Source organism: Camelus ferus, chromosome 16 (genome assembly GCF_009834535.1).
Source record: "Camelus ferus isolate YT-003-E chromosome 16, BCGSAC_Cfer_1.0, whole genome shotgun sequence".
In the NCBI taxonomy this organism is placed as follows: domain Eukaryota; kingdom Metazoa; phylum Chordata; class Mammalia; order Artiodactyla; family Camelidae; genus Camelus; species Camelus ferus.
Genome location: NC_045711.1, coordinates 24,094,429 through 24,119,450, shown reverse-complemented (window position 1 = coordinate 24,119,450; position 25,022 = coordinate 24,094,429). Strand labels below are relative to the sequence as shown.

Below are 25,022 nucleotides of genomic sequence, written 5' to 3'. Positions count from 1 at the left end.
AGCCAACCCCCTCACTATCCTCACAAGCAGGTGGGCTGGGGGACTGCAGGGATCTCAGGGATTTAACACCACCCTCTCAAGTGACCTTTCAGGGGGTCCCAACCCAGTTTCTGGTCCAACCAAAAAACCCCAGAAGCCCATGCCCTGAGCTCCTTGTGGCTGACCTGGCCACTCTCACCTCCAAAATAAATTTCCAGCTTTTATTCTACCCGAGGCCTCAGGTTAAAGATAATGTTTCTCTAAAGAATATCACTTAATACATTTCAGACATCATCCATACAAAGTTAGCGTACTTTAAAAAATTAGGGCCATAATATAAACTGGTAGAAAAAAAAAAAGGGCCTGATTGACCTTGGGCAACCCCTGGAAGCAGGTCCCTGGGGTGGTCCTGCCCCCACGTGGGCGGGAGTGAGACAGAGGGTGGTGGGGCTGGCCAGCGTCAGTCCAGCCCTATGAGGCAGAACACTGAATCAAAGGAGGGCTGGGGGCCTGCGGGGGCAGGTGCAGCGTCTGTTTGCTAAGAACAGCAGAGGCTCTCAGCTTCCCAGTCTAACTGTGTCTCCTTGCTCCTTGGTCCTCTGCACCAGACCCCAGCCAGAGCTTCTCTCAGTGTACAGTCTCCGAGCATTATGGGCAGGCTTAACAGGCCACTGATGGATGCAGGGGGTGGATTCACAGGGCAGAGAGGGGAGGGGACACAGGAAGGGGGCTGTGGGGACACAGGGCTGGGAACCTGGTGGGAACCCCAGCCACAACCCCAGGAAGGGCAGGCTCACAGGAGCGGGGAGAGGAAAGGCACCAGCAGAGGCTGAGGTGGGAGAGGGCAGCAGCCCAGGACCCTGGGAAGAAAGAAACCCAACCCAGGAGGTGGTCCCGAAAGCAGGGGAGTGGGGAGGACATCAGCGCCTGGGCCTCCGAGCTGCAGAGAAGCACGTGTTCGGAGTGTCCCTCAGCCTGGACCTGACGAGGAAGGGCTCCAGTCCCCCAGGGAACCCTGCTTTATGACCGCCTCCCGTGGGCTCAGCCGGGCCTGGAGGAGGGAGCTCCTGGGAGCAGGGCTGCACCCCCCGAGGGTGTTTCTGGAGTGCGGGGAGGGCCATACCAGCAGGCAGCCCCACCCTGGCAGTCAGTCCCGTGGCATCGGGCTCCGCGGAGCGGGCAGTCAGTGCAGCACCTGGTCCAGCTCATACTTCTCGCAGAAGCGGCTGGTGAAGGGGAAGCAGGTGAGGTACTCGATCCAGGGCCAGTGGATGGGGTAGACATAGAGCCAGACGACGAGCGAGGCAAAGAGGCCGGCGAAGACCAGCAGTGACACCAGGATGAGGGCGCGCTTGCGGTACTTGTCGCTCGTGCCGAAGGTGATGTAGGGCAGGAAAGCGAAGGCCAGCAGCAGGCCACTGAGGAAGCCGACAATGTGCGCGATGTTGTCAATCCAGGGCAGGAGGCCGCACACGAACAGGAAGAGCACCACGGCCGACAGGTTCAGGAAGGCCTTCCAGGGCCGCTCCAGCAGCTCCCAGCTCTGGAAGAGCTCCACGAAGAGGCAGGCGAGGAGGCCGAACTGCGACCCCGCTGGGCCCACCTGGGAGGGCAGGGAGGGGACGAGGCTCACTTCCAGGTCCCAGGTGGGAGCCTGCGGGGGGCCCTGGGCATGGCGGAGCTGGAGCCCAGGGACCCGGGTCGTCCTATTTGTGAGCCCCTCCCAGGGCAAGGGCCCGGGGGCAGCTGGAGCTGCCGGGTCAGAGCTGGGCTTGTTCTACCCACCCTTTTGGCAAATACTGAGCACCTACTATGTGCATGCCAGTGCAGGAAGCAGGACAGACAGCCTGCTCTGGGCAGTGCACGTGGGGAGGGACAGACACTGAACAAGCCGACAGGGTCAGGTTGAACCCATCAAAAACTGCCATTTCTATGGACCAAGAACTGTCACACACAGGTGATTTTATACGGCTTAACCCGTAACTATGGGATGTGCTGGCAGGCAATGGTCAATCATGGAGAGAAATGAAGCAAAGAAGAGGCAGAGTGAGGGGCAGGGTCCAGGAAGGTCTTTCTGGAGGTCACAATGACACATGACCCAGAGGCATTGCTGCTCCCTCGCGCCCAGGGATAGATTAAGGAATTGACTTTAAGCCCCCAGCTTAGCTGTCAATCCACCATTGAGCCTGACACGGGAGGGGCTGTGCGTCCCTCTGGCCATCATGCGGGAGGAGAGTGGGAAGCCACAGAGCTGGCCCTCCCACCCCGTCCCCAGGGTCCCTACCTCCGCACGGTACGGGAGGAAGATGGTGCTGGCAAGGTTGCCGGTGATGCCACTGAGGATGAAGATAATGGAGATGCGGTGCCAGCCAGCCAGCTTCTCCAGGTCCCGCAGGATGGTCATTTGGAAGACCACAGACACCAAGCAGTGCACCACACTGGGTGGGGGACACACCAGGCATCAGCCCCCCTGTGCCCGTAGCTGCCAGCCAGGCACTTCGGGAGCGGTGGGGCCTGGCAGGTTGTGCGGGCTGTGCCCTGGCCCGGGAGCCCCTCCTCCAGGGGTCCAGGTGGGCGGCCACCACAGGGGTCTGGGGGGTTGGCCAGCGAGGCCTCTCTTACCCAGCGTGGAGGAACAGAGACAGCCAGAGCCTGTAGAACTGATCTGGGACCTCGGGGTTAAGGAAGGGCAGCAGCCCACACACCTCGTCCAGGCAGTGCACCTGGGGGTGAGCACACGGCGATCAGTGCCTGGGACGAGGCTGGGTCAGAGGCCCTGATGTCGGGGACAGAACCGGACACCTGCTGCCGTGCTGAGCTGCTCACGCCCCAGGCCCTGCCAGGCCCTGCCTCACCTGGGAACAGAGTGTGGCCTCTTCGTGGAAATAGCCGTGCATGAACTCACAGTATTCCCGGGTGGTGATCTCACAGCTGGGGAGCAGGGAGGCAAGGGTGTACGTCAGGGGCCTGAGCCCTCCTGCTCACTCACCCAGTGCCCGGTGCCCGGCCACAGCAGGCTTCGCTGGCAGGGACCTGCTTACACCACGGATGGCCCCCGAGCAAGGAGGGAGGCCACCAGCTGGGTGAAGGGTGATGGAGAAGGAGCACTGGGCAGAGTGCCCAGGCCAGCTCACCTGCCCTTGGTGCCGATGCAGCAGGGGCGGCCGCGGATCTCACAGTCCAAGTGCAGGAAGCCCGAGCGGTTACTCCTGGCCTGCTCTGTGCAGATCTGTGGGGAGGGGCACCGACAGGTGACTGGAGCAGTGTAGCAGCAGGCGTGCCCCCCCCACCCTTCCCAGACTGCTCTCCACTCCAAGTGACACTCACTGGCCACTTGGTGATGTCATCAGGCCAGATGTGGGCACCGCTGGAGGCTGGCTCCTCACAGGTTCTAGAGGCAGAGGTCGGAGGTAATGAAATGAGCGGCAGCTGCATTCCAGCCTGCCAAGCCCACTGGCCAACATCCCCACGGGTGGCAGAGACAACATGATACTCAACCCCATCTTCTCCGACAGCGCAGCTGGGGGTCACTCTGGGACTGTACCTGGGGTCCTGGTGGCACACGGCCCCCGATGTCCGCTTTTGGCCCAGGTCGGACTTGTCCATGGGGGGCCCAGTATCATCCTGCCACTTGACAAAAGTTGCCAAAGTCTCCTGGAGGATGGAAGCGGGCTGGTCATGGCGAGGACAAGATCAACCCCATCAGAGTAGGCAGGGGCCCCTCCAAGATAGAAGCTCTTCCCCTGCTGTCCAGGGCCCAGACCCCCAACCCCAGCTGATACTCTGGGACCCAGCTTTCACTTCTCTGGGGCTGGGGAGGTCAGCACCCTCCCTGTGCTGAGCAGCATACAGGGGTGTGTGAGGCCAGGGAGGGCAGAGGAAGGATGGTGGCAAAGTGGACACCTCCCTCGAAGGGCCCCTCCCCGAGGCTGGGGCAAGTGGAGACGGTGCAGGGGACCAGAGTGGGGCTGGCAGGGGTCCGGGGTCCTCCCTCACCGAGCAGTCCTTCCGCTGGGTTTGAATGCAGCCCGAGTGGTCGTTCTGGACGCAGCAACCTGAGTCCCGCTCCAGGTCTTGCTCCCGCAGCACCAGCTGCTCAATCTGCTGGTCTTTTCGGATGCAGGGCGAGAACTTGGCTCCCAGGTGGATCAAGTCAATCTGGGGGGTGGGTGAAGGGGGTAGGTTGTGAGCTCGGGGCCAGACATGGCTGCTCTGTTGAGAGTCTCCCCTGAGGGTCCCTCACCGAGCTGGGGCCAATCCAGAAGTTCTCCTGCTGGATGTACTTCACGCTCTCGTACACACCTTTGTTCCTGAGTACCTGGTGCAAAGGTGGAAGGAGGGGGGGTCAGGGGATTCCCTGTCCCGGGGATTCCCTGTCCCAGGGATTTGGTAACGCCTCTTGGTGGGGAAGCTAGGATCCCCAGGGTGGGGCCCCCTTCCCTAACCCTACTCACCAGCTGGGTAGTAACATGCTGTGCGAAGCCCACGGGTGCGATGCCATATGTGCAAATCACCAGCAGTGTGATGATGATGTGGACGAAGGTCAGCCAGTAGGTGAAGTAGGGTCTGTGGGCAGAGGCCTTGGGGCAGTCAGCAGAGCTGAACTCACACCCTGTCCCTCAGCTCTGTGGTGCCTAGCCACCATCAGCTCTCACCTGTTCCCTGCCCTCCACCTTGCCCCTCAACTCATCCTTCACCACAGCAACTCTTAAAATGCATCTCTACGTGTCTCTCTTAGCTTAAATCCTTTCCATGGCTTCTCACTGCCCTGGTGATAAAGTCTAACATTGCCCCCTCCCACTGGTTGCAAGGCCTGGCTGTGCCCACTCACCTCCCTGGCTTTCTTCCTCTTTCTCTTATAGTTCCTGGAAAAAACCTTGCTCCCTGCAGCCCCAGGGCATTTGCACATGATGTTTCCTTTGCCTGGGATGCTCTTTCCATCTCTCTTCACCCAGCTAACTGCTGCTCATCCTGACTATACCCACCCCTACCAGCTGTTCACTCCCAACTCTGTCCTCCAGGACACTCACCACACCTCCTATTACTTATTTTCTTGATAATTTTGGGTCCAGTGTTCACTGGGTGGTTGCTTATCATATACTCTGTGAGAACAGCCTCTTCCCAACCCTCTGGCTTCACCCAAGGTCTTTGTGCAGGTCCTCTCCGCAGTCCCCTCACTCACGGTCACAGCTTCCAGCTGCCCCTCTGCCCCACCCTGTCTCAGGGCCTGCGTGCTGGCACTCAGTGACTGCTTGTTGACAGGCTGCTGTCTGGGAGCCCAGCAGAGGATGCCGGCCCAGAGAGTAGGGAGGGTGGAGAAGAGGCAGCCATGCCCGATGCCCCTTCCCAGGTGACGTGCATGCTCGTAGGGTGACCCTGAGGACTTGTCCCTGCTCTCCTGACCCACAGGAAATGCTCACCAGGGGCTCGCTGAGTAAGGGGCAGTTCAGGGGAGGGCCTGGGGAACTTGGAAGCTCCCAGACCCTTCCGGTGGCTCTCAGCCCCCGTCCCCTCTGCCTACACCGGGGAGGAGCTCTCCAGAATGGTGACCGCCCCCAGCTCTCACAGTGTGGGACCCCAGGTCCAGCGCCCAGGCCCGCTCACCGGTGGCTGTCAAAGCCCTCCAGCTGGCGCTGCACGGTGCTGCTGATGCTGTGGCGGTAGCTGCGGTTCAGCCAGGTGCCCACCACGCCCAGGCCGTAGTGCCGCTTCTTCCGGTCAAAGGCGAAGTGCTTCACCTTGGAGGCGATGCGCCTTCCGCGCCTGGGCATGGGCGCTGGGGCTCCAACGTACTCCTTCCTGGTGGGGACGGGGGTCTCAGCCTGGTGCCCACCCCCACATCCCACGAGGGGGCGATCAGGAGGCACCGGTGGCCTGGGGAAGCCCCCATGTGGGTCACTGAGCACCGGGGGAGCCCCTTCCCGTGGTGCCATCTCCCTCCGCCTGGAAGTGCGGGAACTCACAGAGGGATCTGCACCCCATCGGGGGAGACCGGGGAGGCCGAGTGTGGGAGCCCCCGGAAGTTGCTGGCAGAGAGTGGGGGAGACTCAAACACATCATCGGGCATGGAGCTCATTTCTTCCTGGGGTGGGGGTGGAGTGGGGGACAAAAAAAGAGACAGTGTGAGGAGTCACTGTCCCCAGCACTGGCCCCCAACAGCTCAATTCAAGGGCAGGACAAAGCCAGAGGAAGGCACATGCCTGTCAGCGCTGATGGTGACTTTCCCGGCTGGCACCCTGCCCCACCCCAGGTCCTCACTCCGTTGACAGGAAGACCGGGGTCCAGCACCTCTATCCCACCAACGGGCACTTGGACATCTCAGGGTCTTCTAGCAGAGCAGGATCGAGGCCAGGTCACCTCTCCTAGCTTCTGGCCCCCCGACCCCCAACCCCAAGGGCCCACATACCCCATGCTTGCCTTACTAAAAAATGAGGAGTCGAATGTCTCCGCCCCATCGACTGCATCCTCCTCCAGGAAGCTAGGGTAGGCAAAGCTGCGTTTGACCACCCGGCACCGCTGTCCCGCGGCATCCAGCACCGAGCGACCCTGTGCGGGGGCAGAGGCATGGGCATCAGGCCCAGGTCAGGTGTCCCCTCCCCCCTCCAAAGGGGTCTGTCAAGCCCACCACCGCTGGAGGTGGGACCCTGCCTGGAGCATGAGCATCTACCAGAGGCCGGGAAGCGGGCTCCAGCTCCTCCACAGCCCTGAACGCAGCACCCTCTGCACAGTTTGCTGTTAACTTCTCCCTGGTGACCTCTGGTCCTCTGGCTTGGGCATCTGCCACCCCACCACTCATCCTGCACCCGTACTTCCCAGGCTCGGGCTTCTTGGCATGGCACACCAGGCCCCTGCCCACCTTTCTGATCCCATCTCCTGCTGTTGCTCTTGTAAACCACCCTTCACTAACACCTCCTGCTGCGCCCCCAAAGTGCCTCTGCATAGGCTGTTTCCTCTGCTGAGAAGGCTGTTCCCTTCCTGGCAAGACTTTCCTTATATTTCTGGGTTCAGCTCAAGTGCCTTCCCTGACATCAGCCCCTCTGCTGGGTGAGAGGGGGCAGCTCCTCCGCTGGGTGAGCCCCAGCACTCATCACACTGAATGGTGACATCCAACCTCACCCGAGCTGAGGGTTCCCCCAGGGCAGCAACACCGCTCATTTTGCTCTATAGCCCCCATGCCCAGCATATGACAGGGGTCAATGAGTGGTGACCGCATGTTTCACTTCACTCCAGCTTAAGTGTCAGTGCAGAAACCAGCTGCCCACACTCTGGAGAACTGGGGCTGGAAGGATGAGGGCCTCTCTCTCTGCCCAGGAATCCCAGTGCATCCACTACCCTTGGTACAGAGAGAGATGCCTGGCTGAGTTTTGGGGGGATGCTGTGGGGAGAGACAGGGACAAAGGGATGATGGAAGAGGCTGGGCAGAGGTGTCCTCACCTTGAGGAAGGCGGCAGCAGCCTGGAAGCTCATGTGGGCCACAGACATCCTCTTGCGACGGGGCAGGTGGGAATAGCCAGAGCGGACGCTGGTGAAGGAGGTGAGGGACAGGACCCCGGGGGTCAGCGGCGGGTGTGGGGCGTGGGGCCGGTCCACCTCGTCTGGGTGGCGGAACGCCCGTCCTCGGGCCAGGGGATCCACAATCTGGACAGGAGGGAGGAGGTGAGCAGTCTGTCGTGGCCCTGGGCCGAGTTGCCCACTTCCCCTCCACCCTGACGGGGCCCACCTTGGGCAGTTTGCAGGGTTTTGGAGACTCGGTGCCCTGGAAGGAGGGCACCTCCTGGCTGGGGAGCTCCAGGTCCCTCTGGCACGAGGCCTTGAGGCGGCCGTAGCGGACGCTGCAGTGGTGCAGGCTCCTGCGCTGCCAGTGCTGCCGCTTCAGCTCCCAGTCGCCACTGACCCCGAACCACTGGGCCGCGCCCCTGCGGAGCAGACGTGTGTGTGCAGGAGGTGACGTGAAGTGACAGGGCACTAGTATGTGTGCGGGGGAGGTGACAAGAGAGGTGACAGGGCGTATGTGTGTGCAGCGGGAGGGGCGGATCAGCTTCCCCTTGAGCTGTTGGTTTGCTGCCCAGGGATCAGGTGGACAGAGATAGACTCAGGTCCAGAGCCTGACAGGCTGAGCTGGGATGGCCTCTGGGAGCCACTCTGAGGGGCAACGGTCTGCTCCCAGCTCCTTGAATCCCTCAGCCTCCACACTGTGGCTTCCTACCAGGCACAGAGCCGCCTGGGCCTCAGTTTCCCCGCCTGTAACACGGGGTCAAATGCTCAGGTCTGCCCTGCAGGAGGACGCTGCTGATTTGGTGACTGCCCACACCTCCCAGGCAGGGACCAGGGAGCAGGCCCCCCGGAAGTCCGGGTGCCCAGAGTTTACCGGACTGCAGGGGCAGGTAGGCGGGCGGTGCTCACTTGCGGATGCTCTGGGACAGGGAGGCCTGGCGGCGGAAGCTGGGGCGCTTTTCCGACCCGCCCTCCTGCCATCGTCCCCGTGGCTCCTGGAGGCTAACGCTCTTCAGGTAGGCTGGATTCCTGGGCCTCTGCAGGGAGGTGAATGGGGGACAGGCTGTGACTGTGTGGAGCCCAGGCCCCGGGCTGGCTCTGCCCAGGATTCCAGGGTGAAAACCCAGAGAGACCAAACCTCAACCCCAATTCACCCTGAGCTGCTTTCATTCCCAGGGCAAAATCACCATTGTTCAGTGTTCTGGGCGAGCCCGGCCCGTGTTCCCTCACTCCCTGTCCAGCGCTCCCGCGATAGCTGTGACGCCCTTGCCTGGCGTCGCACATTGCAAAGAGCCCTCGGGTGATGGGCAGTGGGACACAGCCTCCCTTGTGCCCCAGGCTGAGCAGGAAGAAGCCCACGCTGTTCGGAGCCACTTCTCAATGAGCTCTTTATGGAGCGCCAGCCGGGACTGTCGGAAACGGTGATTCATCCCCACTTTCCTGCAGGAGCCAGGCGCTGTGAGAGCAGGCTCCTGGTGCTGCAGACGCCTCTGCCCCCCAGTCACAGACAGCCTGCCCCCTAGTCACAGACAGCTCGCCCCCCACGGAAGAGCCTGGGCCCGGTGAGTGCAGGGTAGCAGCCAACTCCCAGGCGGAATTGGCAGGCTCCTCGTATTCTCCCTGGACCAGCATGACTCGGAGCTCCTGAGTTCAGGGCTCACTCCCTGCAGAGTTTGGGGCCAGGATGGAGGGGGCGCAGGCTTAGGGCAGGGGCTACAGGGCAGCTGTGGCTCAGAAAGGGTCTCCTCCAGGAAGTGAAACTGCCCAAAAGGTGTCATGTGGGCACAACGGTGGCCTGTGGAGGGGCAGTGAGCGCCCAGCCGCCCCCTTACCTGGGGCAGCATGCTGGCCTGCTCACTGGGGGCCGGGGTCTCAGGCGGAGGGATGGCGATGGACAGGTTGGGTGGCTTCCGGCTCTGCAGGCGGCTGCTGGACACCGAGGAGACGCTCTCGCCGCTCCTGTCAGCGGAGGCCATGGTGGGCAGGGGGGCAGGGCAGCTGGAATGGAAACGGGGAGGGGGCGCAGGTGTGTAAAGTGGTGGCAGGATGGGAGGGGACACAGGGACAGCCCAGGGTGTCAGGGCAAGGCCAAGGCAGGCAGCCCAGACTGAGAACAACCTATAGAAAGTTGGTTCAAACCTAAGTCTGGATACTAAACTACACAGCAGAGACTGAATCGGGCTGGGAGGGGTAGGTGAGAAGGTCTATTTTTGAACTTCATTTGCATTCCAGGCCAGCAGGGGTCTGGGAGGTCCCCAACTTACTGCCTCATTCCATTTCTGGTCTCTCTGCTTCAGGCAAGGACCAGAAAGGAACACGAGGGCATGGGATATAGATCTGCCATCATCTTGGTCACCTGGCCACAGCAGGCCAGGGGGCCAGAAGGCAGCTTCCTTGGACAAAGAGCCCTGCCTCTGTCCCTGGGCTGGGCTTGGGGGAGGACAAGGAAGAGGCTCCCGGGCAACCCACAGACAAGGGGCCCACAGCTGTGCAGGGAGCAGGTGGTTGTTGGAGGAGGAGGAGTCCCTGGGCTGTGAGGGAGGAAGTGGTGGCTCAACCTAATTCCCAGGTAGATGAGAAGCCATCACGCTGGTCCCTGTCCCCCAGGGCTGCCCGGTTCCTCTTTCAAAGGTAACTGAAACTGCCACCTGTCTGATACTTTTTTCTTTTTTCTTTTCACAGAGGAAAAATATCTTAGTGATGAAAATGATATGTGCACATCCTTCCAGATGCCTCTCTGCACCTGGAAGAGGATGTGTGTAGTTAACATTTTATACACAATCATACTTTTTCTTCTATAGCATGGACATCCTGCCCTGTCAACACATACAAACAGCTCTACCTTACCTTTCTCGATGACTGAGAAGGTGTCACTGAGTGGACTGTACCAAGATTCACTTAATTCCAGACCAAGGGTTGTTCAGATTTGTGTCCAGTATTAACGAACACCCTTGCCTATCCCGCGTGTGCCTGGCCCAGTGTTATCACAAGACAACTTATAGAAGTGCAATTGCAGCGTGGACAAGTGCGTGCACCTTGAATTTCGAAGCATCTTGCCAAAGGGCTTAGCCAACAGGAGGTGGCGATTTTACCCCCATCTGGGGCTTTTCCATACTAACGCCACCAATCCCCCCCCACGGCTGTGATCCCATCCAAGTTAACACCCTCTGCCTTGTCTGTTCTCTCCAGTTCACTCATTTGCCCTGTGACCTTTTTCTTGCTAAAAATCCTTTGCTATTTCCTCTCCCCATGTCCCAAGGCTGCTGGGGCAGGTTTGATTTCTCCTCTCCTCACACGAGGCCAGGGATTCTGCCGACCTGGTGGGGAGAGTCACACGGGAGCCCTTGAGCCAAGGGCACGTGGGGCCAAGGGCGTGACTACAGGGCAATGTAGCAGCCACCTTTGTTCTGAGTCTGTCTGCTCCCCCATCTCTGCCTGGCCCCCATGAGAGCCACCATCTTCTCTCACTTAGAGGGTCACGGCAGCCTCCTGACTCCTCCACCTGCTGCCCCTCGAGCCCCCATCCCCATGACCATTTTCCACAAAGCAGCAGAATTCACCTTTTAAAAGCGCAAATTGGGAGGTGGGGGAGGGTATAGCTCAGTGGTAGAGCATGTGCTTAGCATGCACAAGGTCCTGGGTTCAATCTCCAGAACCTCCATTAAAATAAATGAATAAAAATCTAATTACCTCCTTCCCCCCTCCCCCCCAAAAAGGGGGAAAAAGAACTTAGAAAAAAAAAAAAAAAAGGACAAATCATACCAGGTCACTCCCTGCTCAACACTGGGCCAGGATTTTCTGTTCTCACTTAAAACAAAGTCCAAATTTCTCACTGGGGCCTTTGGGCCCCTCATGGCTTCATATCCTCCTGACACCCCCCCCCCAATTCCACCACTTTGGGCCCCTAAATTCCCCATACCTGCGAAGCTCTGTGAGAAGGTACTGGGAGATCATGGTCAAAAGCACATACTGGAGCCAGGCGGTCTGAGCCTGATCTGCACAGGGGCCTACACTTGACCACAGTCACCCAAGTCCTCACCTTCCAGGGGAGAATGACCCCCTCCCCCAGAGAGGTGTCCTGGGCGTGAACTCACTGCATGCCTGACACACACTCGGGCAGCACATCCAAAGACACTTGTTCAGGAACGTTCATTGGAGCCCAAAGGTGGAAACAATGCAAACGCTCATCAACAGACAAAGGGATAAGCAAAATGTGCTAAATCCACGCAATGGACTATTAGGCAGCCACAAACAGGAATGAAGGGCTAAGACAGGCCACAACAACCTGGAGGACGTTATGCTCAGTAACAGAAGCCAGACACAAAAGACCACATACTCCATGAGTCCAAACGCAAGTCCAGAAGAGCAAATCTATAGAGACAAAAGGATGAGTCATGGCTTAGGGCTGGGGGCTGGGGGCTGGGGACATTGAAAGGGTATAGGTTTCATTCCAAGATGATGAAAATGTGCTAAAGTTGACAGCGGTGATAGTTACACATACCTGTGACTATACTAAAAACCATTGAATTGTACGCTTCAAATGGATGAGTTTTCTGTGAATTATAGAAATTAAATGTGAACTTTTTCTCAATAAAGCTGGTTAAAAAAAGTCTCAAGCAGACGCTTCATAATTGTCGGTCCTCTGCCCCCGCTACTCCCTTCATCCCCAGATCAGATCATCACACAGCAGAGCAGGTGGCTTCTTCTCATCATTCTAGTCCCAGCTTGAGTGCCACCTCCTCCAAGGAGCCCTGACTGCCTGGAGCAGCCCTCCCACCCCATATGTCTCTCCGTCGCTTCACCCTGCTCACCTCCCTCTCTGCCCTCTTCTGGCCTTATTCACAGCTGTAGCTCCACTGCCAGAAGAGTGCTGGACCACAGATACCACCAGTACGTATTTGTTGAAAATCAAATAAACAAGCAAGCAAAGCAGCTGGTACCTGGGGTCCAGCCCACCCAGCCACCCAGCCTCCTACCTTCAGCTTCCTGGGTCTTGTTGCAGAGGTCTTTAGAGCATGCTCTAGTCCTTTCCTTGCTCTGTACAGATGCTCTGGGGTCAAGCCTCAGCTCTGCAGAGAGGTGGATAGATGCAGAGAGATGGGAAGGCAGACAGACGGCCCCAGGTCAAGCAGGGCAGCTCCCTTGGTGCTCACAGCCTGTAAGGAAGGATGGGCAGGCTCAAGCCAGCATGTCAGGACCACTGCAGCTTTTAATCTTCTTGACCGCAGCTGCCTCATCTATAAAATGGGGATAATTCCACTGGCCTCAGAGATCAGGGATTAAAGAGATATATTCTCCTCCTCTCCTGGATTAAGGGCCCCAGGTGATGAGCTGGGCACTTCAGAGGGCCCGGGGGGCCAGGGGCTGTAGCCTCAGGGCGTTTACCCGCCCCACCCAAAAAAACCCCAACCATCTGAAGACCTGCACTCTGGGCTGGGAACCCTAAAATCAAAATGGTCCCTACTTTCTTTACAACATAACTTTACTAGAAACATTTCACTTTAAAAAACATAGGCACTGGGGAAGGTACAGCTCAGTGGTAGAGTGTGTACTTAGCATGCATGAGGTCCTGGGATCAATCCCCAGTACCTTCTTTAAAATAAATAAGGCCCTCCTTGACAGAACCCTGAGAGCTGCGGGGGCAGGACAGGGTCATGCCTTGCTTGGCCCTTCAGTGCGTCATCCCACTTTGTCCTCAAAACACCCTTTGAGGTAGACATTGTCATCACTTCCATTTTGTGGATAAGAATGGAGGCTCAGAGGGGTTGAGTAACTTGCCTGAGCTCACAGAGCCAGGACCGGGAGCAGCTGGGACTCAAGCTGCTCTGGCTCCAGGGCCTGAGGTCTCCTCAGGAAACAGGTGCCTCCTCTCCCTAAAGCTGGGGTACACTTGGGGCTGGATGGCCCCATATCAGGGAGACAGAGTTGAGTCCAGCCTGGGGGAAACTTGGTCAAACATTTCAGCACTTTGCAAACTGTGTTCCTCGGAGGTCTGGGTTACCCAGAGGTGCCCGAGGGGCTGCCATGGGGTGAACTGGAGGCTGGGGGAGGGTCTGGGCCCCCTGTTCCACAGGGCAGCCCTCTTCTGGCTTTACATACTGGGACTTTCACTTGGTTGAAGTCCTCCAACTATAGGTGAGAGGCACCCTGGGTGCAGAGAGGGTGCCAGAGGGAAATGTGATGCAGAGCTGGGGGCCCAGGACACTTCCTGCTTAGGGTTTGACTAAGACTCACGCATCCTTCCTTCTACCCCATAGTTTGGGGAGTTCTGACCCCACACTCCTAGGCAGATGGGCCCAAGGAGGCCCCTCGGAGATCATGGCCAGACAGGTGCTGGGCTGGCTGGCTCCTCAGATGTCACTCTGCACCACTCTGGGGACAGCTCCAAAACAACAGCTTCACCTGGGGCCCCTACCACGGAAAGTTCTCCAGCTTGGCCTCCTTTGGGACCAGGGTGCAGTGAGAGGCCACTGGGCAGGCACTTCCCTGGGAAATTGGCACCAAGGAGGGAGGGAGGCAGCGGAGGAAGGCTGGGGTCAACGTGGGGCTGCCAGGCCTGAGCACATAGGATCCTTCTGCAACTCAGAGCTGATCACATGTCCCCAGAGTCAGCAGCCGTGCCCTTCAGAACCTGCCCCACACCCAACCAGACACATCACATCCCCCCGCTCCCACTTTCTCTTCTCTGAGGCCCCGAGCCCGGCACACCAGGCTCCACCCCACCTGCCTGGCCAAAGCCTACCAGCCACTGTACAGAGGGTAAAGGGTCACCGCTTCCAGAAGGACTGCCACGTCACCACCAGTCCAAATCAACCCCCTTCTCACAGCATCCCGCAGAGATGTGCCTACATGTAGGCATCCCCCACCCGCCCCTGGGCAGGACAGGGTCCAGCACGCAGTTGGCCTTGTTAACGGCTAACTGGATGGAAGGCAGGTGGGAGGGCAGGTGTCCCCATGGCTGCAGATGGTCAGTCCACACTGATCCTGAACAGAAACTGTCTCCTGCAATCTCACGGCCAGCCCAGAAGTGGCGCAACCTGGAGGGCTCTACCGAGTGCTGCCTGCCCCACCCCAACTCTGTGACCACTGCAGGACCAAGGATGGAGGATGCAGTCCCAGGATGAGTCCTCAGAGGACCACGCATTTCCCTGCTTCCCCAGCACAGCCCTGATTCCCCAACTAGCTTACCACCCCAAGACCATACCACCCCTGGCTGGGACCCCCACCCAGGACCCACCGGGCTGCTGGCATCTGTGCCAATCTCCTGATGGGAAGAAGGGCAGGCTCAATCTGAGGCTGAAAGACGGGGGAGACTGGACTAGCTCCAGGGAAATCCTGAGGGTCCCAAAGAGAAGAGGCCCGGCCCTGGAAAGCAGAGGCAGGGCTGGGGCGCGTTTTCCTGGGGAGGAGTGTGGTACACAGGAGAGTCATTTAACCATCTTCATAGGGCGGTGCCGGGAGTCCTGGCTCTGTAAGCAGCTTTGCCCACAGCCTCACTTTTCTTCTCTGTTAAGCGAGGGAGGTGGACAGGATGATGGCCCAGCTTTGACACCAATGAGGCCCACATATTTGGCATAAAAACACCACCTTCCCCCAACCACTCTCCACGGGGGAGGGAAGGGCCTGTTCCTGAGACCATGTGCCCCCAACTTGTGCAGAAATGGTGGGGGCTGTGCCAGAAGCCCAGCCCCTGCCCTGGGGCTCGGGGAGGAAAGGGGCGGGGAGTGGCAGGTGCCTGGGGCAGGTGCAGGGTGCCCGTGGAACCCAAGTCCAGGGCATGGAGGAGCCCAGGCGGCCAAGACCAGGCCAAAAAAGTGCTGGAGCGCTGGGAGCACCCGCCCCAGCCAGCCCTTATCTCCCGCGCCCCAAAAGTGCTTGCTCACTGCAGAGGAAATTGTGACATCCTGGGACCAGTCTTCATCCTGGCCCAGTCACATCCGCTGTTCTCTGAGACCCCCAGGTCTGCCACAGCGCCTAGCCTGGGGGGCGAGGGAGGTTTAAGGGCCTGCCTCACCCAGCCAGGCCACTGCCACTGCCACTGCCACTTGCCCACAAGGATTTTGGCCTCGGTGGGGCCTTCCACCCCAGAGTAGCTAGGAGACCCCAAAGGGGCCTGGGCAGAGGAAAGGGGCTTCAGGTGGGCCTAGCATGGGACAGGGCAGGGCATATCCAAAGAAACAGGGACATACAGAGTTCAAGTCACCCCAAGCATGGAGACTTCTGTATCCCACCCCACCCAGAGTCTGAACCCCCACCACCCCACACTCAGAAGCATACCCCAGCTGGCAGCAGCCAGGATCAGCACATATGACAGAGACACGGGCTCAGAAACTACTTGCTGATGCCACAAGAGAATCCGGTTTCCCCACAAAGGGTGGGGCCAGGCACCACCAGCTGAGCCCAGTTCCAACAGACACAGCCGGGGTAAGCCAGGCCTCCCGCGGAAGGTCTCCCGCCAGAGCACCACCAGGGCACACGCAGGGCACCCCCTCCCCAGCCTGCATGCGCCCACTGTCCCCTCCTAACCTGTTCCAGGTGCAGTCCCACTGTCCTGAGGAGTCTGGCTCCAGCCCACCCCCCACCCCATCCGCCACCAACACACTCTAGCAGCTTTCCGAAGGTTCCCTGGTGTTGCTAATGGTGGATGGACCCTCCACTCCTAGGCTCTGAGCACTTCATGAGCCCGGGCTGAGCCGCAGCTGCAGCTCCAGATGGAAACAGGCAGGCAGGTGACTGACTCGAGGGCTCAGCTCGTGTGTGGCCAGAAATGGGGACGGGGGAGGGAGGGGCCCTTGGAGAAGGGGTGAGCAGCCCCTCCGGGGAGGAAACAGGATTTATTATCCACTCGATGTGGTCAGAAAGTTCAGAGGATACCCCACAGGGAAGGGAACAGGTCCCCAGAATAGAGGAAGGAGAGAAGTTACCACCTGGCCCAGAAGTTCCTCCCAGCTGGCCAGACTCGGAGCTGTCGGGGAGCGGGCAGTCTGGAGGGAAGGGAGGCGGCCCGGGGCTGCTGGGACCTGCCTGTCCCTCCGCTGAATCACAGGATGTCGGGGTGAGCGCTGGGGGCGAGGAAGTGGCCTCTCCCCTCTGCTTCCCTGTCACAGAAACCGAAACCCGATTTTCCCTCCCCTCAGCCCTTCTGGGAACCGGGTCGTTTTTAGAAAGCTGCAAAGAGGAAGCTGCCTTCACCCAGGGTGCAACCCCCCCCCCACAAAACCCCTGGTTCTGCTGACCTCGGGGAGTTGTTCCAGCCTGCCTGCCATGAGGCCCGGAAGGAGCAGCTTATGTAAAGGCTGTCACTTAACCCGGTCTCCCAACATGCGTCCCCACGCTGGCCCGCACAGCCAGTGACTCACCCCGGATGCCTCCCTCCTCTGGCGAAAGTGAGTGCGGACAGGAGCACAGGACAGAAAAGTGCAAAGAAGGCTAGCCAAGGGCCTGGGGACAGGATTCCAGAGGCCAAAAAATGGACAGATGAAAAAGGGAGGGAAGCCAAGTGTCTCAGGTGGAGGCGGTAAGCCTCATCATTGGAGTAGGGAAGGGATGCCCGTCTGTCTCCAGAAGCCAGCGCCTCTCTGGGTGCCTCCCCTCCCTCCTGGCAATCATCTGCCTCCCCCGAGCTGCAAGTCGGCAGACACACTTCCCAGGCCTCCCTGGCGCTCGCACGTACGCACTTCAGCCCAACCACCCCCAACGGAGTGGAAAAATGAAACCACCTGTGGGTTTGCACCCCAACCACGGGGAGAGGCCCAGCTCACAGAGGGCCCTGGCGTGGGGAGGCCCCGATTTCTCCTCCACCTTTAAGGGCTTTGCTTAAACTCATTTTAGAAGATAGAGAATGTGGGGGCAGGTTCAGGGACCTGGTGACCCACTGGCTTTTCCACATCAGAACCTGGGCTCTGAGCTCCCCCAACCCAGTTAGAGTGGCTTGGGCGTCATGGCCGACCACAGACTCGGGAAGTGGGAGCCGGGCTCCAGGATGCCGCCAAGAGCATGTGGGCGCGAGGAGGACGAGCTGCCACGTTCTTACGGTGGTGCAGACCCTAACACCCTTCCAGACCACCCAGAGGCCTCCTCAGGACCACATGCAAGTGAGGCTGGCAGAGATGCGAATATCCTGTCCTCTGTGAGGACCCTAAGTCCAGAAAGCCAGCTGAGCTGGGAGTGCCCAAGCCCCGTGTCCCCATATCTTCTGGTGTGGCAGGCCCTAGTGGAAGTGGAAGTGCCACCAGGTGTCCCCAGCTGGCCACATGCAGGACCCTGCCCACTATGGTACCTTCTGAGGTTCCTCTGGGAGTCTCCGGACACCAGAAGCTGCTGGTGGAAACAGACAAGGGGATAGCAGCTGAGCAGAGATACAAGTGCCCTGAATGGAGGCCTGGACAGCACCCTCCCATGCCCCCAGGCAAGCAGAAGCAGCTTCCAGAGCCTGGGGGCTGACTGCAGCTTGAGGACAACAGGAGGGAGCGCACCAGACCACACGCCAGTGAAGCTGGCAGAGGTGCAAATGTCCTGTCCTGGGATACTCTTTGTGAAGGTGACCTATTCTGTCCCGGTTCTGCTGCTTCCTGAGCATGTCTGTGAAGGACAGGTGTCAGAAGTGGCCCCTGGGAGCCCAGAAGGCCCTGGTCCTTCCAGGCTGGGCCCCAGGGCACAGGAGGCTTCCTGGAGAGAGATCGTGCACTGCTGGGCACCACGCTGACCCAGGCTTGGTGTGAACCGGGCTTTGATCCAAACACCCACAAGGATTTACCTCTCTCGGGATCTTGGGGTACTGGGAGTTGGGTTTCCGCTGGTCCCTGGAATTGGCAGAAGCCTAGCTCATGCTCAGTAGTTGGGGGAAGGATTGGGGTGCAGCATGGGTGGGGGAACAGGGGAGGCCCACTTCACTCCTACTGGGGACTCCCAGACACCAAAGTGTGACCAGGCTGTTTCCAGACACGACCAACACTGGGACACAGAGCAGGACTCTGTCCTGTGCTTGCAGGGGTGGAGTCCACCGCATTTCCACCCACCTTCTTGTGGCCTGGCTCCAGACAATGAAAACACTGTCCAACTTGGGGAGACAAGGTCATAGGCCCAGCCCTAACCGCTGTGTGATCTTGGACAAGCCATTTGACATCTCTGAGCCTCAGTGTATTTATGCATAAGATGCTAAGGAGTCTCCAGAGGTTTGAAATCTAGGTGGCTTTGTCATCATTAGCTAGGGGTTACCCTGGGAGTACGTGCAGCAGAGGGACAAAGCATGACCATATTTTATAGACAGGTAAGCACCTTAGCCAATGTCATGAGCCAGAAGTCAGGCACTGGGCTGCCCGGGGTCCTTTACCTCAACACACTCAGGACAGGGCACTGGGTGCCCCTCACTTTTGGAGGCCCAGATCGGCTATCAGCAGGGAGAGAACATGCCAGGCAAACACTTTTCAGCTTATAAACACTCATTAAGGAGCTAATAATCCTGACTTCCCAGAACCCTGCCCTGGGGCTTGCTCCTTCCCTGGAAGAGGCTGGGAATTGGCCCCAACAGCTGCGAGGGCTTTGGGGCACTTGGACACTGGCCACCCAAGGCCACTCAGCCAGGGGGCCTTGCAGAGCACCCCCCACATCTTGCTTTGAAGCCTCATGGGTTCCCCTGTTGAGGAATGAAGGCTTGAGGGCTGGAGACAGGGCTCAGAACCTGGTTCAGCCACCTACACACTGGGAGACTGGGTAAGTTACCACTTCTGAGCCTCAGTTTCCTCTGCTGTGAAATGGGGTGATGCAGCCCCCACCCCCACCCCAGGGATTCAGTGATGACATGAGATCACAAAAGCACAGCACCTGGCACACAGTCAGTGGCCAGTAACAGGCAGCTTCTTTTATCCCTGACTGACCTCTGCCATTGTCTCTCACTTACATCTGAGCTAAGAGCCTCAGAGGTGACAGATCTCTATTTGACAGGTGGGGAAACTGAGGCTCAGAGCGGTGAAGTCACTTGTCCACAGCTGCACAGTTAGGAGGCGGTGGGGCTATGGCTTCCTGCCACCTCGGAACTGGTAAGGCCAGTGGCGAAGGAACAGGCAGGGGCGGGACTCTGGAGCTGCGAGCGAGTCCTAGGTGCAAAGGCCTTTGACTTACAAGCCCCTTCCAGGCCCCCAAGCAGAAATGACATCACCTAACACTGGGTGGCTCTTCTTAGCTTATCTAAGGGCTGTCACAAACTTTCTCTCATCCCAGTCCTTATCTCATTATTGTCAATGGCTGATAAGGCCATAACCAAGGGCTTAGGTCAGTTTCAAGTCCTGCTTCAGCCCAGCCCCACAGCGGGTCCCGCACCTTCTCTCCCAGGCCTTCTGGGGCCCACACTGGAGGCAGGACCTGGGGAGAACCATCAGGAGAGGGAAAAGCTGCTTCTTGCTGGGGGCCTGGCAGGACCACCTGAGGATGCTCTTGGCATCCATGGGAGGTAGAGAAACCCAAGCTCACCCGGCTCGCAGCTCCAAGGAACTCGGCCAGAGGGAGCAGGGCTGAGGGTCACCGCCTCTAGGACACCTCCACCCTCCTCCTTCGTGACGCACATGCTGGAGGAGGTAGGGGCCAGTTCTCAGCCTGATCCTCCACGCCCAGGTGGAAACTCACCCTCTGATCCCCGTGGTCGCCTCACCCCAGACCCAGCCACTTCTACAGAGTGACAGCAGCAGCCCTGCCATTCTGCCGCGGGTTCTCACCCAACAGCACATGAGGTAAGACCTCTGTCATCACGCAGAGTCTGTGCCACAGGCACACAGACATGTCCCTAACAGAAGCAGGCGTGGCACTGTTCCTGTGACAGCTCCCTCACCGGGCATCTGGCCCAGGCTTTACGTGAATCACCACCAGGATCCTCACAGCAACCCTCCCAGGTAGCCACCTGCCACCCCACTGCTTTCCCCACCAGGGAAACTGAGGCAGAGGCTATTCAAGTGACCCCCACCCTACTGACCACACTCTCATAGACCAGGTGCCTGCCAGCCTCTGAGCCTCACTTCTGGGCTCCCCGAGCTGGGACTCACCCCCTCCCACCACTCCCTCCACCTCTTCTGCTCTGACTACTTAGCTCTAACCACTTTCCTAGGAGGGCTTTGGAATGTGCCTTCCTGTGGCTCTGAAACAGTAAATGGCTCCGTCTGGGTCCCCGAGCTAAATTTACTGAGCGAGGGAACGTGGGCACAGTGGCTGGCTGTACTTCCCTGAAGTTGAGAAGGAAATAATTTTTTTTCATGCAGGTCCTGAGAACTGCCCTCGCCTGGCAGCCTCCCCGCCCTGGTCACCAGGGGCCCAGTCAGCCTGCACTCAGGCGGGCGCTGACGTCCCCACCACTCCTCCTCCAGCCTGGCCTGGCTGGATAGGAAACTGGGAGCAGATACATGAGCTCACTCTGGAAATCCCCACGGGTGGCCAGGGCGACACTGAGGCCTGCTCCAAAGCAGGTGGCCCGCACACCCGAGGGGACGTGCAGACCAGAGAGTATATCTACCCTGATGCTGCATCAAGAGGCAGGTAGGGGGCCAGGGCCACTCCAAGCCCACCACCGCTCATCCCTACCCAAAGGTAAGCGCCAGGTGGCTCATGCAAGTCACATGCACAGCACCCTCCTCACCCCCTGACTTCCTGCTCTCACCTGGGGTCTTGCCTGGGGAAGAGATTCAACAGTAAGTGGACAGGAACCCTGCACAGAGCTCTGGTTCTGGTGAAAACACCCCTGACCCAGAGCTGGACTCGGACCCCAGCAGCCCCAATGCATTTGTGGTGTGATTTATTCCACCTCTTAGGGGACCAGGGGTCCCCTCCTGGGCAGTAAGCGTGCACGCATGTGTGCGTGCGTGTGTTACACCAGGTATCAGAGCAGCTCGGAAGGTGAGCAAACCAGGTAGGAGTCACCTGGTAGTCTGTTCACCGCAGGTGGCACAAGGTCTTAGGGCTGGGCCTGGGAACGGACAGCCCAGGCTCGATGTCGGCCCTCTGGTTACTTCCTGCACAGCTCTGTGCAAGTCTGAAAGCTGCTTTGTGCCTCAAGAGGCACACAATGGACGGATGGAGGCTACTCTTCTGGCTTTTCTTCTTTTTTAGCTGAAAAGGTGCAAGTCTCATTCCAGCCTCATAAAGTTAAAAGACCAAAAGAAGCCCCCAAAAGTAAGAGTCAAATCAGAAACTGCCACCTTCCTTCTGATCCCACCATGGTTTCCAGGCCAGGAGGCCAGCGTCCACAGGATAGGGCAGTAATGGATATTGTCAGGAACTGGGGAGGGAGGGCAGTGAGGTGGCCTGGGTTCCTGGGTGTGGACAGCTGTTTCACCCCATCCTGCCCCTCTGTGACAGAATCCCCCCCCCAGATTCCCTGAAAAGCAGGGGTACTATCCTTGAGCTGAACTCAAATAATTCAGGGTCATCCCTACCAGGAGTCCCCCGGCCTGGGCTGGGTCATCCTCTCATCTCTCACTGGTGCTCAGCTAACCCCATGAGCAGAGGACACCTTGCTCCATCAGCAGCTGGGCCCACCCTGGACCTCTTGCCTCCCCCAGGGTTCCCACAGCTACAGTGGAACTTTTTACTGTGGAGGGAGGCAGGCTGGGGAGCTGCAAGAAATTAGGCGCCCTGTTATTCCTTGGATGTTACTTTCCTGGTGTAAGGAACTGAAGAGTCCGATGTGGGTTCAGAAGAGAAAATGACAGCAGATCACAAGGCATCAGGCGTCCTCAGCAATCCAGTGTTGGGAAAATCTATGAGAACAGAGCTTGGCTCCTACCCACCCTCCCTCCACAGGGATATCTGAACTCCAGGGCTGTCCCGGCTCACTCTGCCTGGGAGGTGCCCTGGGAGTGAAACACTCCAGGACACAGCTGTGAGAGGGCCCCTGTTCCCAGCCCCTCCATCTCAGCTTCTCCACAGCTCCCCGAATGGCTTACTGCAGGGCCCGTGGTTTAAACAGGGAAGGGGCAGGGTTGTGGCACCAAAGGAGGCCAGCTGCTGGGGGACAACTGCCCTCATACCTCCTTTCCACTTATCTCATTTAGGTATATTACAAGTTCCTCCTCTAATCCTGGGGGTAGGGGGGAAACTGAAGCAGGGAGGGGCAAAGAGAAATAACTTGATAGACCAGAGTGGCTCTGTCTCAGCGCAGCACCTCTGACGTCTTGGGCTGGGGACGTGGTGGTGGGGCTGTCCTGTGCACTGTGGGATGTTTAGCAGCATCCCTGGCCTCTGCCCACTAGATGCCAGTAGCAACAACTCACACCCCCTCCCCCGAGTTGTGACAACCAAAATATCTCCAGGCATTGACCAATGTCCCCTGGTAGGTAAAAATCACCCCTGGCTGAGGACCACTGTTCTAAAACAAGCTTCACTTTCCACGGTTCCTTCTACCTAACCTAAAGGGAGTGACAGAAACATAACACACGCTGGGCTTATTATATTGCCAGCAAATGCCACCTACACAGAATCCTAAATCTAGCCATTTGGGAAAGAGCAGCTAGTCCACGTGTGGGGTCAGTCCTGCAAGCCCTCCCCTCTCAGGGGTTCCAACTCCAGGCCTTCTCCCTTGGTCTTTCACCCAGATAGTCCGGGGCTGGGACCCGGGCTCCCCTCTGCCCTGGGGTGGGGTGGGGGGGCGGGGTCTGTACCCTAGGGAACACGTCCCTCTCTAATCTAATCCAATGCCCTGGGAGAACGGAGGGTGGCAACCTTCTAAACCCCTTAGTTCAGAAGCCACGACTCCCGGGTCCAATTTCTGAGCTCTGGTCCAACTTCGCTGTGAGCCCACCCTCCAGCACCTGTTTCCACCTCGGCGAGGCTGAACAGCTAAACTTCGCCCTGGCCGCCCCGCCGGCTGCTCTCCCAGGAGAAAGGGGAGGAGAGGGGAACGTAGGAATTCCAAGGCGCTTCTGGGAGGAAGGCGGGACTGCCCGGTCTTGACCTGGGACAGTCCCCTCTCTTCCTCCCAGAGCTTTAAACTTCTGTCCAATCGTCGTGCCCCCACCTCGTGACCCGTGGCTCAGGAATCCCTTGGGCGTCTTGTTCGAGCCGAGCCCCAGGGGCCGGCGGACCCAGTCCAGCGGCCCCGTCCGAGTCCAGCCCTGGCCTCTGGCCTTGGGCTCGGCCCACGTGGGGCCCGAGAGCTCCGCAGGGCCAGCCCCCTAGCCGGCGGAGCACCGCCGCCCCAGGGCGTGCTCGGGCGCGATCCCCTGGCCCTTCCAGCGCCGGCCGCCCGGCCGCCGCGAGCCCAGCCCAAGCCCGTCGCCCCGCGCTCACCTCCCTGCGGCCCCAAGTCCCCGCGACGCAGTTCCGAGCGGCGCCGGCCAGTGGCTGGGAGGTGGCTCCTGGGGGCGGGGCCCCGGCGCCCCGCCCGCCGCCCCGCCTCTTCCCTACCTGCGCGCCCGCGGCAGGGGCGGGCCCTGGAGCCGGGGGCGGGGCGGGGCCCCCCGGTCCGTCCCGGCTTCGGCGTCCTGCTCTGTGGCTCCGGGGGCTCGCGCTGCCCTTCAGCAGTCAGTCCAGTGGTGTCCTCGCCTGAGCAGAGCCCTATTTTCCGCTGGAGCTGGTCTCTTCCGGGCCTCTGACAAAGCGTATAATCTAGGTCTGAACTGCCAGAATCATGTCAACCCCCAAGAAAAACCACTCCAGTAACAGCCACCTCCTGCACCCCTCCCTCCAGCGCCTTCATCCTCAGGCCACATGGGCCGGTCCTCTCGAACCTTTTATCTCTCACCCTTCCCTGGAAACACATTTGGAGCGTCTCCACTGGTCTAACTCCTGATGCAGCTGCCTCCGGGAAGCCTCTGATCTCTGCCACAGCCCCGTCTCTCCATTACGGCAAACGCACCCCTCCTCCGCATCCTCCCGAGGCGGAGGCTCCTTGCTAGGCTGAGGCCAGGTCTTACTCAACTTCCCCCACCCCCACCCGCCATCGGCCTAAGTCCAGAACTGGTGCCGGTGACAGAAGCGTGCCTAGAGTTTGCCATTAGGAGAAGCCCTCGTTGGGTGCCTGCGTGGGCGGGAGGGTCTTTTGGAGGAATCTCCCTTAGGGCACACCCAGTAAAAACCCGCTTTGCTTCTGGCCCAGCGACACAAAACCTTCCTGATGGGGCAGAACCTTGGTTCACAGGGCCTCCTGCAACGGACTCAGAGGAAAGCCTGCAAGCTCTGGAGGCTGCGGGGTCAGCTTCTGGGATAGGGTCGCCTTGGCTCAGGCCCTAGACCCTCTGAGCCTGTTCTCAACAAACTACTGAAGTACTTGAGTTGGCTGTCAAGCCTTCTCACTGTGAAATCATGGGTGCTGGGGCTCTACAGCCAGAGGGGCGGAGTTTAGATAATTCACAGGAGGGTCCCAATGTCTCTTCATATTTGAGCCAATCTCTCAACTTGCTCTCAGCCCAGAGAAGCCCAACTTTGATTTTTCTTTCTTCTCTTCTCTTTTTTTTTTAAATGATGTTACTGGGGATTGAACCCAGGACCTGCATGCTTTCTACAATTAAATTTGAAAAGAGACTCAGGCCTGGGTGGTAGGAGGGGAACAAGGTCTGGACCGTGGGGAC

General features: G+C 59.1%; 1 protein-coding gene across 6 annotated transcripts; it reads right to left on the bottom strand.

Annotated features, from left to right (window-relative positions):
* Positions 1-259: 259 nt before the first annotated feature.
* Positions 260-24,300, bottom strand: LOC102509712 (inactive rhomboid protein 2). Of its 6 annotated transcripts, none has more exons than XM_032456763.1 (20): positions 24,183-24,300; positions 23,860-24,066; positions 12,450-12,629; positions 9,306-9,471; positions 8,383-8,510; positions 7,700-7,895; positions 7,414-7,617; positions 6,397-6,525; positions 5,943-6,061; positions 5,584-5,778; positions 4,434-4,545; positions 4,223-4,297; positions 3,976-4,137; positions 3,524-3,633; positions 3,307-3,370; positions 3,114-3,208; positions 2,835-2,910; positions 2,602-2,702; positions 2,264-2,417; positions 1,163-1,582 (listed from the first exon to the last, which is right to left on the bottom strand). In XM_032456763.1, the coding sequence occupies exons 4-20, from the start codon at positions 9,447-9,449 to the stop codon at positions 1,163-1,165; spliced, it is 2,484 nt and encodes an 827-aa protein (XP_032312654.1). In that variant the 5' UTR covers positions 9,450-9,471; positions 12,450-12,629; positions 23,860-24,066; positions 24,183-24,300. The 6 variants fall into 6 exon arrangements, with proteins under 6 accessions (XP_032312657.1, XP_032312654.1, XP_032312655.1 ...); XM_032456764.1 differs by having other exon boundaries at positions 23,860-24,043; positions 24,183-24,285; XM_032456765.1 differs by lacking the exons at positions 23,860-24,066; positions 24,183-24,300 and adding exons at positions 11,975-12,026; positions 23,743-23,815.
* Between the last annotated feature and the right edge of the window lie 722 nt (positions 24,301-25,022).